This window comes from Leuciscus leuciscus (genome assembly GCF_965113295.1).
Source record: "Leuciscus leuciscus genome assembly, chromosome: 5".
In the NCBI taxonomy this organism is placed as follows: domain Eukaryota; kingdom Metazoa; phylum Chordata; class Actinopteri; order Cypriniformes; family Leuciscidae; genus Leuciscus; species Leuciscus leuciscus.
The window spans coordinates 31,129,348-31,145,317 of NC_138729.1; the positions used below are offsets into that span (position 1 = coordinate 31,129,348).

General features: G+C 36.9%; 1 protein-coding gene and 1 long non-coding RNA gene across 3 annotated transcripts in view; one reads left to right on the top strand and one right to left on the bottom strand.

The window, feature by feature from the left end:
- fibcd1b (fibrinogen C domain containing 1b) overlaps nt 1-15,970 on the top strand; it is a 110,928-nt gene that overhangs the window by 53,295 nt on the left and 41,663 nt on the right. For both annotated transcript variants that reach the window (XM_082169052.1, XM_082169053.1), the window contains one exon: nt 3,875-4,011. In XM_082169052.1, coding sequence (XP_082025178.1) covers nt 3,875-4,011 — 137 coding nt within the window. The remainder of the gene's footprint in view (nt 1-3,874; nt 4,012-15,970) is intronic.
- LOC309498354 lies at nt 708-3,218 on the bottom strand. Its single transcript, XR_014205918.1, has 4 exons — nt 3,158-3,218; nt 2,782-2,814; nt 2,199-2,320; nt 708-1,118 (listed from the first exon to the last, which is right to left on the bottom strand). It is a non-coding gene; the product is annotated as an uncharacterized lncRNA (long non-coding RNA).

Sequence of the window (15,970 nt, forward strand, 5' to 3'; positions counted from 1 at the left end):
CATATGTATTGCTAATACCTCATTATATAATGACAGATTCTTTTCTGGAGGCCCTTAAAAGCATGAAATTGACTTTTTAGAGTTTAGTATGTCATTAGTGAAGGGAATTAGTAGAGTCCAGAATAGCATAGTATCATTCTGCTCTTACTATTTCCTTTGGCTCCAAAGTGATTTGTCACATGGCATTTTTGCTCAGGTGATTTAGTTTAAAAGTTATGTGGTCCCATGAACAAATATTTAGATTCAAATCATGTTCTCTGACTACACCAGCTCAGAATCACAAGCACTTTGGTCCCCGAACAGAGCGCCTCCTCCCACTGTTGACTCATTGATTCTCAATCCAAAGAACATCAGACAATTTCACGGAAAACTGTGTTTAAAAAGCGCACATAACTACACTGTTAATTATTTCACTGTAAATTTACAATAAATTGCAGGTTACCAGTTGCATGACTTTCACAGTAAGTTACCGTATAATTTTTACAGTAAATAATTGTGAAATGACAGCTGTTTACTGTGAATTCACAATAACTATGCCGTCATATTACTGTGATTTAGCAATAAGCTGCTGTATAATTACTGTATTTTACTGTGCAATTACAGTTAGTCTATCGTATTACTGTAATTTAACAGTAAGCTGCTGTAGAATTACTGTATTTAACGTCTATACTGTGATTTAGCATAAATGATGGACCAAACAAAACTGATAAAAACAATGGTTTACCTTTTATTTTTTAGAAGAAAAATACATTTTAATAACAGGAATAAACACTGTGTAACATGAATGAACACTGGGTAACATGAATGTCTGTCAATATATGTGTGAATGTGTTTACTATGTGATAATGGTACTTGAAAAATACAATTTAATAACAGGAATAAACACTGGGTAACAGGAATGAACACTGGGTAACAGGAATGTGTGTCTATGTGTGTGCACTGTGCATGTGTTTACTATGTGATGATGGTACTTCACAACGTAGGAGCTGAAAAGAGAAAGAAGGAGAGAGAGAAGAGAGAGGGAAGAAAAGACAAAAAGGTGGGAAAAGAGAGGGTTGCAGGTGTCTCGCTCCTTCCCTTGCAGCTGGCACCTGCATACTATGGGTTCTGTCCACTATCTACAAAAGATAAGAAAGACAAAAAGTTTAAGTTACTCTGTGGTGGACTGGCTACCTGCAAGTATGGTACTCGCATTGTAAAACTAATCCTAAAATGTGTACAATTTAAGAAATTACAATTGTAAAACTCATGATAAATCAGATAAATCATGCGAATAGTACTATATCAATTAATATTAAATCAACAAACCAGAGGACTCTCTCCTGTTACTTTTGCTCAGTCCTGTTATTTTTCATATGAGTAACAGGACTGAAAGTAACATGATTGAGGTTAAGCAAAAATTACATGACATGCGTACATAGTAATGCAACTCAATAAGCCAGTAATGTGATGTAAATTTACACTTAAAACTATTGTAAAGTACGTCTGTAAATTTGACGTTTTTATTCTAACCTATCATCAATAACCTATAACATTGAAAAGGCATGTTTAATTCAAATAAACGTAAGAACAATGAATTTTAGACATTTTGCAGCCTGTCTGAACTCGTAGAACAGATTAAAGGGATAGTTTACCCAAAAACCCACCCTCGTTCCAAACACGTTAGCCCTTCGTTCATCTTTGGAACACAAATTAAGATATTTTCTGACTCCTCCATGGACAGCAATTTTATTACCACTTTCAAGGCCCGGAAAGGTAGTGAGGATTGTTAAAATAGTCCATGTGACTACAGTGGTTCAACCTTAATGTTATGAAGCGATGCAAAAATACTTAATAGTGCGGAACGCACAAAAAGTATTCTCGTCGCATCATAGCAATAAGGTTGAACCACTGTAGTCACGTGGACTATTTTAACAATGTTTTTACTACCTTTCTGGGGCTTGAAAGCGGTTATAACATTGCAGTCTATAAGCGGGATCAGAAAGCTCTCGGACTTCTTAAAATTATCTTAATTTGTGTTGAACAAAATTCTTATGTGTTTGGAACATCATGAGGGAGTGTAATTAATGATAGACTTTACATTTTTGAGTGAACTAACCCTTTAATAGCTTAAGTAAACATCGTACTGCATAACTAATTATAGCTTAAAACAGAGACAGTGTTTCGTTAGTCTGTTCTGAAGTTGGAACACAACTTACATTAGACTGACATCCATTCAAAGTCAACGAGCTTCCTGATCAGTGTACAGACTTGCTGGTTTATGTGTCCTCTCTGCCTCTTTGATTTTGTACCTGTCTCTGGGTTGATGCCCAAGAAGCACCTATAAACAAAAAGACAGAGAAGAAAGATGTTAGTTTAATTCAAGTGGGATTAAAAAGGTTTCAGTTCCCAGTCATCACCTTCAGTGGGTCACTGCTGTTGCAGTACTGAGCAAAACTAAAGTTAGCTCAGTTTTAACAAGGTGACATTACTTGGATTCAATTAAACAGCAACCATTTAAATAACAGCAACTGAAAAACAGTTACATCACAAACACACAGTCAAGAATAGTCCTGCAACAAAGTAAGTTAGATGTGTGTGATTTACCCAGGCAAAGCATTGCACACAACAATTTCCATCATTTACACGTACTGTTTACACGTACAAAATATGGATGAGGCCCAGCTAGCTAACGTTACTAATTTGAGATTAATTTATTCCACCTTTGCACAAATCCACAACACTATAATTTATCTAGTTGATCATAACTGTCATAATACACACATTAAGGCCACAGCTTACCTTATAACTTTATTTCCCGGTGGTAGAAAAATGCTGTGGGAAAAGAGAGAACGCTGTTAGAGTAACGAACGTATACTAAGAAAAGCATTAAGCAAAGCTAAAGTTCAATTTTGACGGTATAGCTAAAGTGAAGCCTCACATTTAATAACTTAATACGGTACACATACTAACTTAACGTTACACTTATTAACACAACCAACGTCTGATCATTCAAATTTGCGCGCTCAAACCTAGCAGCGACGCGAGTCTGCTAAGTTACAAAAACATGAAACAGAACCTACAACTAACGCTAATTTGGTTCATACTTTTAAATACAATGCAATTTCATATTAAAAACAGTCATCAAATTGACAAAGTTTGAAATTTAAAAACTTACCGCTGAATCCGTCGAATGAGACCACGGAGGAGATCAGGGAGCTCAGATGACGCAGCAGTTGCAGGCAGTGCGAAAATGACGGAATTCACAGTAGTTTCTGCATTATTTTCACAGTAAAAGTCTAAATACGGTATTATATTGTGAAATATCACAGTTAAAGCCTGTGAAGTGGTAATAATGTAATTACCTGTGAAATATTACAGTTATATCTTGTGAAATCCTGGAAATATTTTACAGTGTATTGTCTTATTTCTGTGCCCCGTTGATCTGAATTCTCATTAGACGAGTTGCTGGAAGCTGAAGGAAAGTGGCTGTGCTTAAATTGTGCTCTCGGGAGGCCTAATGTGTCTAAAAGCATTTTACCACTTTACTTTTAAGGTCCTGATGTGTCTGCTGGAGCCACAGGTGTGGCTTGTAATGAACCTGGTATGGAGCAGACACTTGAAGTGTGTGCCAGTGAAGGGGAGTGTGTTTTCTATAATCAGGGAAAAGGATCGCTCTTTTGGGAACAGAGACCAGTAAATTGAGAAGCACCAGCTGCCTTGGAAAGATGGGCACAAAATCATGTTGGCTAACCTATAGTAAAATCCCTTTGGTCATTAAATTAGTCTTGGCCTATTTCAGCTATTTGCTATCCTGTAACCATCCAGGGATCTAGTCTTTGTGTTTTTTTGTGTTTGATGCTCTCTCTCTCTCTCTCTGTCTGTCTTTTTCAAGGCTCTCGTCCACGGGACTGTAGTGATATATATGCTAGCGGTCAGAGGGAAGATGGCATCTACTCAGTTTTTCCCACTCATTACCCTGCCGGCTTTCAGGTCTACTGTGATATGAGCACGGATGGAGGTGGATGGACGGTGAGTCACATTAACACATTTGCATATTTGTTCTTTTGAGTTTGTTTTAATATGCACCGCCTGAAGAGTAATTAAATTGTATTATTGGTGGTATCACACCAAAGTGAGGCTTTTATTGAAATCTTAATGTGAATGAAATGGGGAAAAAAGAGAGGTGTGGTTCTGGAAACAACTTATTATTCACTTTATATGTGGATTTACACACATGGGGAACAACAGCCACCACAAAAGAGAGATGTGTGGAATGTCATGTGGACTGACAACTGATTGGAATTTTGTTTGTAGAGATGCACTGATTGCAATTTTCTTGGCCATTTTGGATTTCCATTTTTTTTGTAAGTGTGACCTGCCAATACCATTTTTTTGCTGATTCCGATTTTCTTTCTAAGAACTATAATTGACAGCATATACAAACAAAAATCTACTTTTCTTCAAAATATCAGTAATCGAAATAAGAACAAATACCCAAATTGCAAACAACAAATTGCAAAATTAAATAAACATGGCTCTATGTGTTTCAGGTGGGTCTAACAATAGGCTAGTATTCAGGTAAGAAATACTATAGAAATCAATTGTAAAATAACACTGGATAGTTTTCAGTGTAAAAATTAAATACAGATTAATGCTTACAATTTATTCAGTCAGGAGCAGAGAGTGATTTTCTTTGTCTTTTGTTCCCTGATTAACATGACAGGAATACAAGACTGCTGTAACTTTAAGAGTTTATGCATGGATCCAATATACTGTTACACAACATGTTATCTTTCTCAACTATTTACGATCCAAAACTGACTGTGGTTAACTGAATACTCGCCAAGACAGGCATTTTGACATAATTTTGACATTACATTCAAAACTGTAAAGGGTACATTTCTTTTGTGTGCACTCACAATAAAAACTAAACTTTGTGCTTTTGTAAATTAAAGAAAACAAACAGGATGCTGCTTTCTGCCATCCTGGTTTCCTTTTCATGAAGTTAGTGGAGCATGTCACAAATATTAATCGAAACTCAGCGGTTACAGGCTACAGGCAAGCTCTTGCGTGAACACTTGGTACATAGATCATAGACATCATATAGATAGACGCCCTATCGACCGCTACTGCCTACTGGCGCGGGCGAGCCGTGGGGCCGCCATCTCACCCGCTCCACTCAGTGTAATCTGAATGGCAGGTGCAAGGAGCTGTCAGCGCATTTAATTAATCATAACTCACTGAATACCGAACTGATTTTCAGTTTTTTTGCTGCAAAGGTCATTCATGTAGCTATTATACAGGACACATGGTTCGGCGTATTTTAATATTCATAGTAGGCTTAACAGTAATATAATATTCTGACATAAGATATAAAGTGACCAGACGTCCAAAATCAAAATATGTGATGTAGGATATAAGGTATTTTATAAATCACACACTATAAATATGATAAAGAAGCAGAAAAGTTGATAAAGTTGCAATAAAGTAAGATATTTTAATAAGTTGAAGAAACGTGTGTGTTTTACATTTACATTGCTTCCTGATATCACGTGCGCAAACACAAATAACCTATATATATATATATATATATATATATATATATATATATATATATATATATATAAAACAGTTATGTCCGGTCGAAAAATGTATGAATTAACTTCAGATTGGATTGCGCTAAAAGTAAGTTTCGTGCCTCTTACAAGTGCTTTCGAACTTCTTTCTGATCTGAATGGTATGTGGAAAACACTTGAGTTGAGGGAGGGAGAAAACACTTGGGGGAGACTTCTCCTAGTGTCTAGAACGCAACTGAATGCCTTTTCAAGCGTCTAAATACTTGAAAAACCACAGGAAACTACTTTTAAACACGAAATTACTTGATTTTCCTGGACCTTTTTACAGAAGGTAAAAGTCGCCGTAATCTTTACTGACATTGTCCGTAAACGTAATGATTACTGAGATGCACATTCGGACGGGACTAAAATAACCGAGAAGCTCTTGTAATTATTACTTTACCCCACCTCTCCATGTCAGGTGAACACCGGCTGGTGCAGTAAACATTGCCTAGCTAACGTTAGCTGGCTACGATTTCAGTACAGTAATATCAAAGATCCTTGCTCCTTCTCAATTATCTGGTAATTTTCTATTCACAAAATACAACCAATAGTACGGTAATGTTAAAAGTAATCCCCCGGGCTCTATTTGCGATGGTCCGCCGATTAGAACAGGAAAATACTCCACAGTGCTCTAGCATCTTAACTGCTGCCACGCAACGAAACTAGGAATACGACCGGTTTAAGATGGCGGCCGCATTTCTCAGTGCCCAGCGGCCAATAGGGCATGTAGTCTCTATATAATATCTATGACATAGATTTTTCCTTTTGTGGCTGTTACCAGTATTGCATTACCACGCATGCCCCCTTCTGGATTGGAGTAATCACCTGTGACTGACTGTATTTGTCGTCTGACGTTGGTACCGTGACGGTTCGGGACGAATAAATGTACAGTTACACCCCTATTATATATAATTGCACTCTTATTCCAACACAAACTTAAAGAGATAGTTCGCCCAAAAATGAAAATGATGTCATCATTTACTCACCTTCAATTAGCTGCAAGCCTGTATGACTTTCAATGGAGTCTTTTTGGACCCCAGTGTTTTTCTAAATATCTTCAAGGTATTTAAATATTTTTTTTTATATTTGATTGAACTTTCCATTTAAAGGACTGCAACAGAAAAAAAGTCTTCCAGGTTTGAAATGACATGACGGTGAATAAACAATGACAGGATTTAATTTTTTAGCTGTAGATGTAGATTTCAGAAACCAAAAAAAAAAAAAAAAAGAAGAAGAAGAAGAAGATCATTATTTATTTAATCCATCACATTTCAAGCTGCCTGCTGTTCTTTTCTCTCAATTTTAAATCAAATTTTAAAACCCAGATTGAAGTAGGCTAAAAGCAAAGAAAGAAAAGAAAGAAAAGTCAAATACTTTTGATATCATATGCATCTAATCTCTCTAAACAACCATGTACTGGGGCATTAATCCTCCGTCTGGTTCATTAATAGCGTGTAGTAGATATACTGCTAACTTTATTGAGGCTCTTAACAGAATGATGCTCAAAGTCACTGTCATATTTGACCGCTTAAAAAAACGTATTGTGAAAGCACTTAGTGAGATTGAAATGATGATGAGAATATGATTGTGATGATGATGGTGGCCAGTTATTCTGATTACTCTGGGTTTTGAGATTGTGTATCCGCTGGGTCTCCCTGCGTAGGATTGAATCCTGCGCACAACGGAGGCTGTTCTTTCCTGAACTTTCCCTTAGGGATCAATAACATTGTGTGTGTGTATATTGAAGGAAGACTAATGATATGTAAAAATGAAATGAGCCAAAGAGGCGAAGAACAACAGAGAGAGAACGGAGAGACTTAGATATATAAAATTTGTGTTCAGTAAGATTTGAGATTTTTTTTATTTTTTTTATTATTCAGCAAGTACACATTAAATTGTACATTCAGCAAGTTCACATAAAATGTATTGCTACAAATTCTGTCCTTTTGAACTTTTATCAAAGAACCACAAAAAATATTTGCAGTAATAAGAAATGATTCTTGAGCTATACATTATTCAAAATTCAGCTTTGCCATCATATATTTTTTATTTTTATTTTTTTTTATATATAAATGCAGCCTTGGTGAGCATTAAATACTTATTTTAAAATCATTAAAAAATCTTACTGACCCCAAACTTTTGAATGGTAGTAGTGTATGTAGTTGATGCAGAATAACAGTATTTTCACTCATGGTATCAGACTTTTGGACGTGTATATGTCAACATTTGATTGAATTTATAAAGTCAATTCATTAAATAAAATGCTCAAGAGAAGACAAAGCATTTGGTTTATGGAAGATGTCTTCAAAATAGTGGTGAAGTCAGCACAAATGACATTAAATTCTTCAAACTGTCAACAACATAAATGCCTATGCAATATTGTGACAATTGATATGTTCTCTTAATGCACTCTAATTAGAAACCTTTAGAAATTGAAAATAAATCAATTTATCTATGATCTGCTATATGTGAAACTGGCTATTTTGTTCTATCAACTCATACTGACCTTTATTTATTTTAGTTCCTGGCTTTAGATATAAGCCATAACTGCTGGCTTGATTTGCCGCTCTTGTTCCAGCACTATCATTTGTGATTTTCAGTACAAAAATGGGTCATAATTTATTACCGCTTTGAGCTTAAACAGCCCTCCAAAACACTCACCACCTTCCCATTACAGACTGCATGTCCAGTCACTACACAGTTTAGGATGAATTCCACCCACTCAAATCCATTTTATTTTGACGTCTAATAATTAATTGCATGTGTTCACAAAGTCGTGCACTGTCCCGATGACGTAAGTTTACAGTAAAGTGTGCCACTGCTACAACAAATGGAAATGGTGCTGTAGACTGAGCTACTTTGAGCCTGTGCTATGACCTACAGCTTTGCTTTAATATCAAAATGAGACCTTTCAATTCTCTCGTTCTTTACTACGTATTTCCTGCCCTTGTCCTTTTGTTGCTTCTTGTTTTCATTTCGGCAGAGAGCATGACAGAGGAAAGAGAGAACACTTCTTTCTGCCAGACACTGGGAGCTCCTATAAATAGGAATGACACTTTTTTTCCCCCTCAGCATTAATGCTAAATAGGAAGAGAGAAACAGAGAGGTGATGTAGGGAGGCACACAGGTGTAAAAAAAAATTATAAAAAAAAACCTTTTCTCCTACACTGATATTTCTTCAGGTAAAACCAAGCATAGCATTACAGGCATACACACACCTAAGGCTTTGACAGATGAAAGTATTTAGGTGTCAGTCAAGAAAGATGTTTCACATCTTCTCTTTTGACTTGGTCATGCATTGCAGGCTCATTCTGTATGTCTCTTTCTTTCACCCTCTGTTACTTTTTCTCTCGCACACACATGTAAGCACACATCTTGCATGCACAAAAAACACACACGCTCACGTGCATTATCACCTGTGGTGGCGATATTCTGTATTCCGTTTGTAACCCGTGCTTTGCCCCGAGATAATGTATTCCACTATTATTTTTTTATCTGCTAAAAGGAGAGGACTAAAAATGAGCACTATATAAATCATTTATGGGAGCAGATCTATTAGAGTGCTACGTGATCCGGCATTATCAAATGGTGCTTTTATCAAAAGTACCCACAACTCCTCTCTGAAATATTAAAAAAGCACTAAGACCTGAAATGTAAAAGTTTTAGATTGAAACTATTGGGGGGAGGGGGCAGCACTTGGAATGCAACTTGTTTTTCTTCCCTTTCTGGAAAAAATGGTTTTCAATGTCTGGCTGTTTCTTATTACTCATTCATATTTCATAGCCCGGTTGTATATTTCCAAATGCGTGTTTTTAAACAATTGCACAGGGCGAAGGCAGTTCCACAGGGTTGTAGCTGTGATTGGATCGAGTAAGCCTCTATTTTCATAACACATATTATGTTATGAGATTATGTTTTGAGATGAAATGATTAGAAATGATTAGAGATTAGGGTTAGAGTTCTACACATGTAGAAATTGAGACAATATAGACATGGAAAATAAATCATAGCAGGAGGGAAATGTTATAATAATTAATAATAATAATAATATTATTATTATTATTATTAATTAATTAATAATAATAATATTTTTTTTATTAATTTGCAGCATGTATTAATCTATTTTAATTATAATTTATAAATATAACCTTCAGTCGGTTAAGGGTAACATATTCACTGTTAAAATGTATTTGTTTGTATTTAAAGAAGTTAACTAAGATCATATTATTAAAATTATTACATTAATTAATGTTTACATACTACCTTATGGTAGAGTGTTACTGAATCAAGTTACACCAGTACACTACCTTACACACACACACACACACACACACACACACACACACACACACACACACACACACACACACACACACGTGCTCTATCTTGCTGTGAGATATGTGCAGTAATGATGGCCAATGACAGTCTCTAAATCTTCAGATTAAACATCAAACATGATTCTGTCTCTCCCAATTGATCACTCCATATACTAATCCAGTAATTCCCCTGTTCAGAGCAGGAAAAGAAGGATGGTGGAGGAGAACAATGGGAGAGAGATAAATGGTAAGAATCGATGCCAGATAACATTAGTGAAAACGGGGAACACTCAAAGAAAGGAAGAGAATAGGAACAAGGAAAGAAGGGTGTGCGGGCCGAGAACAAAAGAGTGGCTTTTAAGACCCATCTTCATAAGCGTGCTGAAAGAGCATATGTTCCCATCCCTGCCGGCTGCGTTCTCACACTTCCCTGAGAATGTGATGCTGTCAGAGAAACATTAAGCTGCATCTCTACAGCTATCATTTCCTTGCTGCATTCATTTATTCTCCTTTTGTATCCGTCTAGATCTCTACTTCTCTCTCTCTCTCTCGTCTTCATTGCACGAGTCGTTAGTGTGATGACTATCGTCATCCTGATTAAAAGCAGACATCTGTTTTGAGTGTCTTGTAGACAAGGGATCCTGCCCTCATGATGCAATCAGCCTCACTGCCAGCCATCAGACTAAACACTCATCGTCTGATCGTGACATGGTGTGAAAAACCGGAAAGCTGGTTTAAGCTAGCTTATCACTTCGCAAGAAGGTCACATATGTTTTTGTGTGTAGAGGTCTCCACACAGTTACAGAGAACATGTACAGTCAGGTGTCATCATCTAATTACAAGCCAGGGGTATCATTCACTTTTGTTTATAGTGCTGGCTCATTTGCTGGCATCTGTCTATCTCTGTCTATCTGTCTACAATGCTTTTTACATTTTAGCAAAGTTTTGAAGCATGGCAATGTCAAGCCAACATTCAATATTTATCTTGACATACTTTGCTTTATAGTTGAAAATTAAGTCATTTTAATTCTACTTTCTCACATTCAAATTAAATTTGCAATTCTGCATCATGTTTGCCTCCTCAGTTCAAATGTAATTCAAATTCAGGAACTGTATCAGAACCCTGTTAGCCACACACATCTCTTTTTTATTCATTTGTTTATTTATTGTTTGACTGCAGAGCCCTGTACATGCCATGTGGGGGATAATAGATAATGTGGCCACAATTTTAAAATGATTTCCCAAAATGTGTTTATTAATTTAGGTACATCACCACAAATTAGCACAACAAAGCAATATTGTGGCCACAATATCTGTTTTTTCATCCATATGTCATGTGCGGGACTCTGTACGTGACCGATCACCATGCATTTTATGTTTTGGGCATGACACTTTTGGATCAAGAAAACTCTTTATGAAATTTCACGAAAGTATTTGTTCATTTTGAAGTTAATGGAACATGTCTATAGTTATTAATATGAGGCTTAAAGGTAAGGTAGGCAATTGCGGAGAGGCTAGCATTAGCAAGTTAGCTTTGAAAGCATAAGCCTCCACCCAGTGGTGTAGTCTACGTGATACGCAGGTATACGCCGTATACCCACTTAAAAAAAGCGTGAGGATACGTAACAACTTCATTTTGTGTCAGAACTTTCACACTTTCATTCATAAATTCACCCCGTCTGTGTTTGCGAAGTGACACGGATAGAATCGCGGAAAACAGTCACGGAATTTGGCTATTTTTGAATGAATAAATCAAAAGTAGGGCTGTACAATGAATCAAACAGTATACTCAGCATCACGAGAGACTGCGTTAAATTACCTCATCAATCAACATCAGTCAACATTTATTTGTTGAGCACATTTAAAAACAACACAAGTTGACCAAAGTGCTTTACATGTCTAAAAATTACTCAATAAACACACAACAACAACTCAATAACACTGATCAGTGTCTCAAAACCTAGGGGCAATTGTATGCCACAGCGTAGAGGTGTGTTTTCAGCATAGATTTAAAACATTCTAACGAGTCACAGGATCTGATATGAAGAGAAAGACTATTCCAAAGACGTGCGGCTGCCATAGAGAAGGCACGATCTCCTTTGGTTTTCAACCGTGATTTGGAAAGATGTAAGAGCAAACTCTGGGAAGATCTTAGAGGTCTAGCCGAACAATGATGCTGTAACATGACATGACATGTACCCCAAAGAAAGACTGTGCAAACCTTTAAAAACCATAATTAAAACTTTATATTGGACTCCAAAATCAGCAGAAAGCCAGTACAAAGAGGCCAGCACCGGAGAAATGCTAGACCATTTCCTTGTGCCTGTCAACAGTCTGGCTGCTGCATTTTGCACTAGCTGCAACCTTGAGAGCAAGTTTCTAGACAACCTCAAATATAATGAGTTGCAATAATCCAATCTGGATTAAATAAACGCATGAGTGACCGATTCCATGTCCTTAAAAAACTGAATTATCTTCAATCTAGCGATGCTCCAAAATTGAAATAAACTACTTTTAACCACGGCATTGACTTGATTGTCAAAATTTTAAATTATTCCAAGGTTCCTCACTTGAGTACTGACATTAGTGGCTAAAGGGCCAAAATGTACAGAAAGCTGTTTGGTGACTCATGTCGCAAAGCAGATAACATTACAATAATAATGAACGTAAACAACTTACAGAACTCTTACTTGTACCACCTGACTGCTGTAGATTCATTTCGGCATTGATAGTGTTGACATAGAAACGCATAATATCCGAGTCTGAGGATGTCAACAGCTCCAGGTAGAATGTCACGGGTTGCCATCTCATAATTACGGTTACGACATGGCGTGAACGCAGCATAAGCTTGTTTATTTTGGTTCAGGAGGAACTGTAAAGGTGGCTGATGTTTGTTTGCAGCACTCGGTGACTGTCTGTCTACAACTCTGCATTGCCTTAAGGAACGCGCTGATGACGTGTGATGTCTGCGTGAGCAGGATGTGTGGAGGTATGGAAATACATATGTTGACAGGCAGGTAGGACATCGTATCATTGCATTCGGCCGAATGCAATGATTGGACAAACATTTTTTAGCTTCCACAGAAGACAAATGTACATTTTTAAATATTTAGACCACTTCTAATATTAGACCACTTCTAATATTGATTGTTATAGAGTTTCAAACAGTGTTTATAAAACAAATTGCCTACCCTACCTTAAACTTAAGTGTCCAAACACTTTTTGGGACCAATGTAGATCATGTCCATGGCTGCTTCTGTTGTAGTCAGTGAAATAAATAAAATGCAATAAAATGCACAGGGTTTAAGCAGCTGCCAGTTGACTTCCTTCAGCTGACACGTTCCTGGCAATGCACACATCTGCTTTGAGACAGATGCATTGACTTTCTCATTGACAGATTGACAGACACATTGATCTCTTAATGACTGCTAGCAGAACATAACACTCCTCATGTTCATTGTGCTATGTCCTATGAATGACAGTAGAGATGCCTTGTGTTCCTTCGCTGTCTACCAAGGGTTCTTTGTCACTTGTTTAAGTACTTTGCAGTGGAGCTTTGTAAGACTTCAGCTCCTAGAGAGAGAAGCAGCAGTGCTGAATATCTTTTAACTGAAACATTGCTGGTAGTTGACTGATGAAAGCCATCTGTAGAAATCAGTTGGTAATCCAATTTTAGAGACATCAATAAATTTGAATGTTTTTGATTAGCCATTTGATTTTTCCTTTTTCAAAAGGTTATTATAATAACTTTTAATTATGCTAGAATAATGCTTTTCATGAATAACTTTTCTGAGACAATTGTTCAATGACTTTTAACCAACTAATCTTAAGGTGAATTGTAGTGCATGTCTGAAGTCAGTTTCCCTTAATATCACACAGGTGCCTTAGCAAAGTAACCATAGGTATAGTTCATCACATTATAGTTCCTCATCTACTAATGTATGTATATGATAGTCAGAAATAATGAATAATGTATATCTAGCCTATTTGTTAATTTAACTAAACTTTCTTTTGTGAAATCTTTTGTTTGATAACTGTACTTGTGCTATAGTTCTTTTGAAAAACAACTGTATTGTTCCGAATATAAGACAATGTTTTTTTTTTTTTTTTTGGAAATACAGTGGGTACGGAAAGTATTCAGACCCCCTTAAATGTTTCACTCTTTGTTATATTGCAGCCATTTGCTAAAATCATTTAAGTTCTTTTTTTTTTCTCATTATTGTACACACAGCACCCCATATTGACAGAAAAACACAGAATTGTTGACATGTTTGCACATTTATTAAAAAAGAAAAACTGAAATATCACATGGTCCTAAGTATACAGACCCTTTGCTCAGTATTTAGTAGAAGCACCCTTTTGATCTAATACAGCCATGAGTCTTTTTGGGAAAGATGCAACAAGTTTTTCACACCTGGATTTGGGTATCCTCTGCCATTCCTCCTTGCAGATCCTCTCCAGTTCTGTCAGGTTGGATGGTAAACGTTGGTGGACAGCCATTTTCGGGTCTCTCCAGAGATGCTCAATTGGGTTTAAGTCAGGGCTCTGGCTGGGCCATTCAAGAACAGTCACGGAGTTGTTGTGAAGCCACTCCTTCATTATTTTAGCTGTGTGCTTAGGGTCATTGTCTTGTTGGAAGGTGATTTTATTATTTATTACTATTTTATTAAAAAGGTTACAATTACAACAATAATTACAATTTCAACAATATTTCAAGTGTACTCTTTCTTTGTAAAAAAAAATTATTATTGCCCTACATTTTATCATATGTATTCATTAGTTTGAATATAGCCAACATTGGAACAGCTAACATCTTAGTTGATGACTTTATTTTTGACAAAAATAGTATTATATATATATATATATATATATATATATATATATATATATATATATATATATATATACACTACTGGTCAAAAGTTTTAGATCGGTAAGATTTTTTATGTTTTTAAAAGTCTTTTCTGCTCACCAAGGCTGCATTTATTTGATAAAAAACAATAAAACAAAACAGTATTATTGTGAAATATTATGACAATTTAAAATGACTGTTTTCTATTTTAATATATTTTAAAGTGTAATTTATTCCTGTGATCAAAGCTGAATTTTCAGCATCATTACTCCAGTCTTCAGTGTCACATGATCCTTCAGAAATCATTCTGATATGATGATTTGATGCTCAAAAACATTCATTATTATTATCAATGTTGAAAACAGTTGTGTACATTTTTTTTTCAAAATTCTTTGATGAATAAAAAGTTCAAAAGAACAGCATTTATTTAAAATAGAATATTTTCTAACATTATAAATGTCTTTACTGTAACTTTTGATCAGTTTAACTCATCCTTGATGAATAAAAGTATTGATTTATTTTATTTATTTCCCCCAAAAATAAAATTAAAATTCTTACTGACTCCAAACTTTTGAATGGTAGTGTTTAATGTTCCCTTCCTTGAACTGCCACCTTATCGTGGTGGAGGGGTTTGAGTACCCGAACGACCCTAGGAGCTATGTTGTCTGGGGCTATATGCCCCTGGTAGGGTCTCCCAAGGCAAACAGGTCCTAGGTGACGGGTCAGACTAAGAGCGGTTCAAAAACTCTTATGATGCCAACAAAATCGAGGACCGTGACGTCGCCCGGCATGGCGCAGCCGGGGCCCCACCCTGGAGCCAGGCCCGGGGTTGGGGCTCGTATGCGAGCGCCTGGTGGTCGGGCCTCCCCCCATGGGGTCCGGCCGGGCTCAGCCCGAAGGAGCGACGTGGGGCCACCCTCCCGTGGACCCACCCTCCCGTGGACCCACCACCTGCAGGAGGGACCATAAGGGGCCGGTGCAAAGTGGATCGGGCGGCAGTCGAAAGCGGGGGCCTAGACAACCCGATCCCTGGACGCGGAATCTAGCTCTAGGGACATGGAACGTCACCTCTCTGGCGGGGAAGGAGCCTGAGATTGTGCGTGAGGTTCAGAGATTCCGACTAGAGATAGTTGGGATCACCTCTACGCACAGCTTGGGCTCTGGAACCACACTCCTCGAGAGAGGATGGACTCTTCACCACT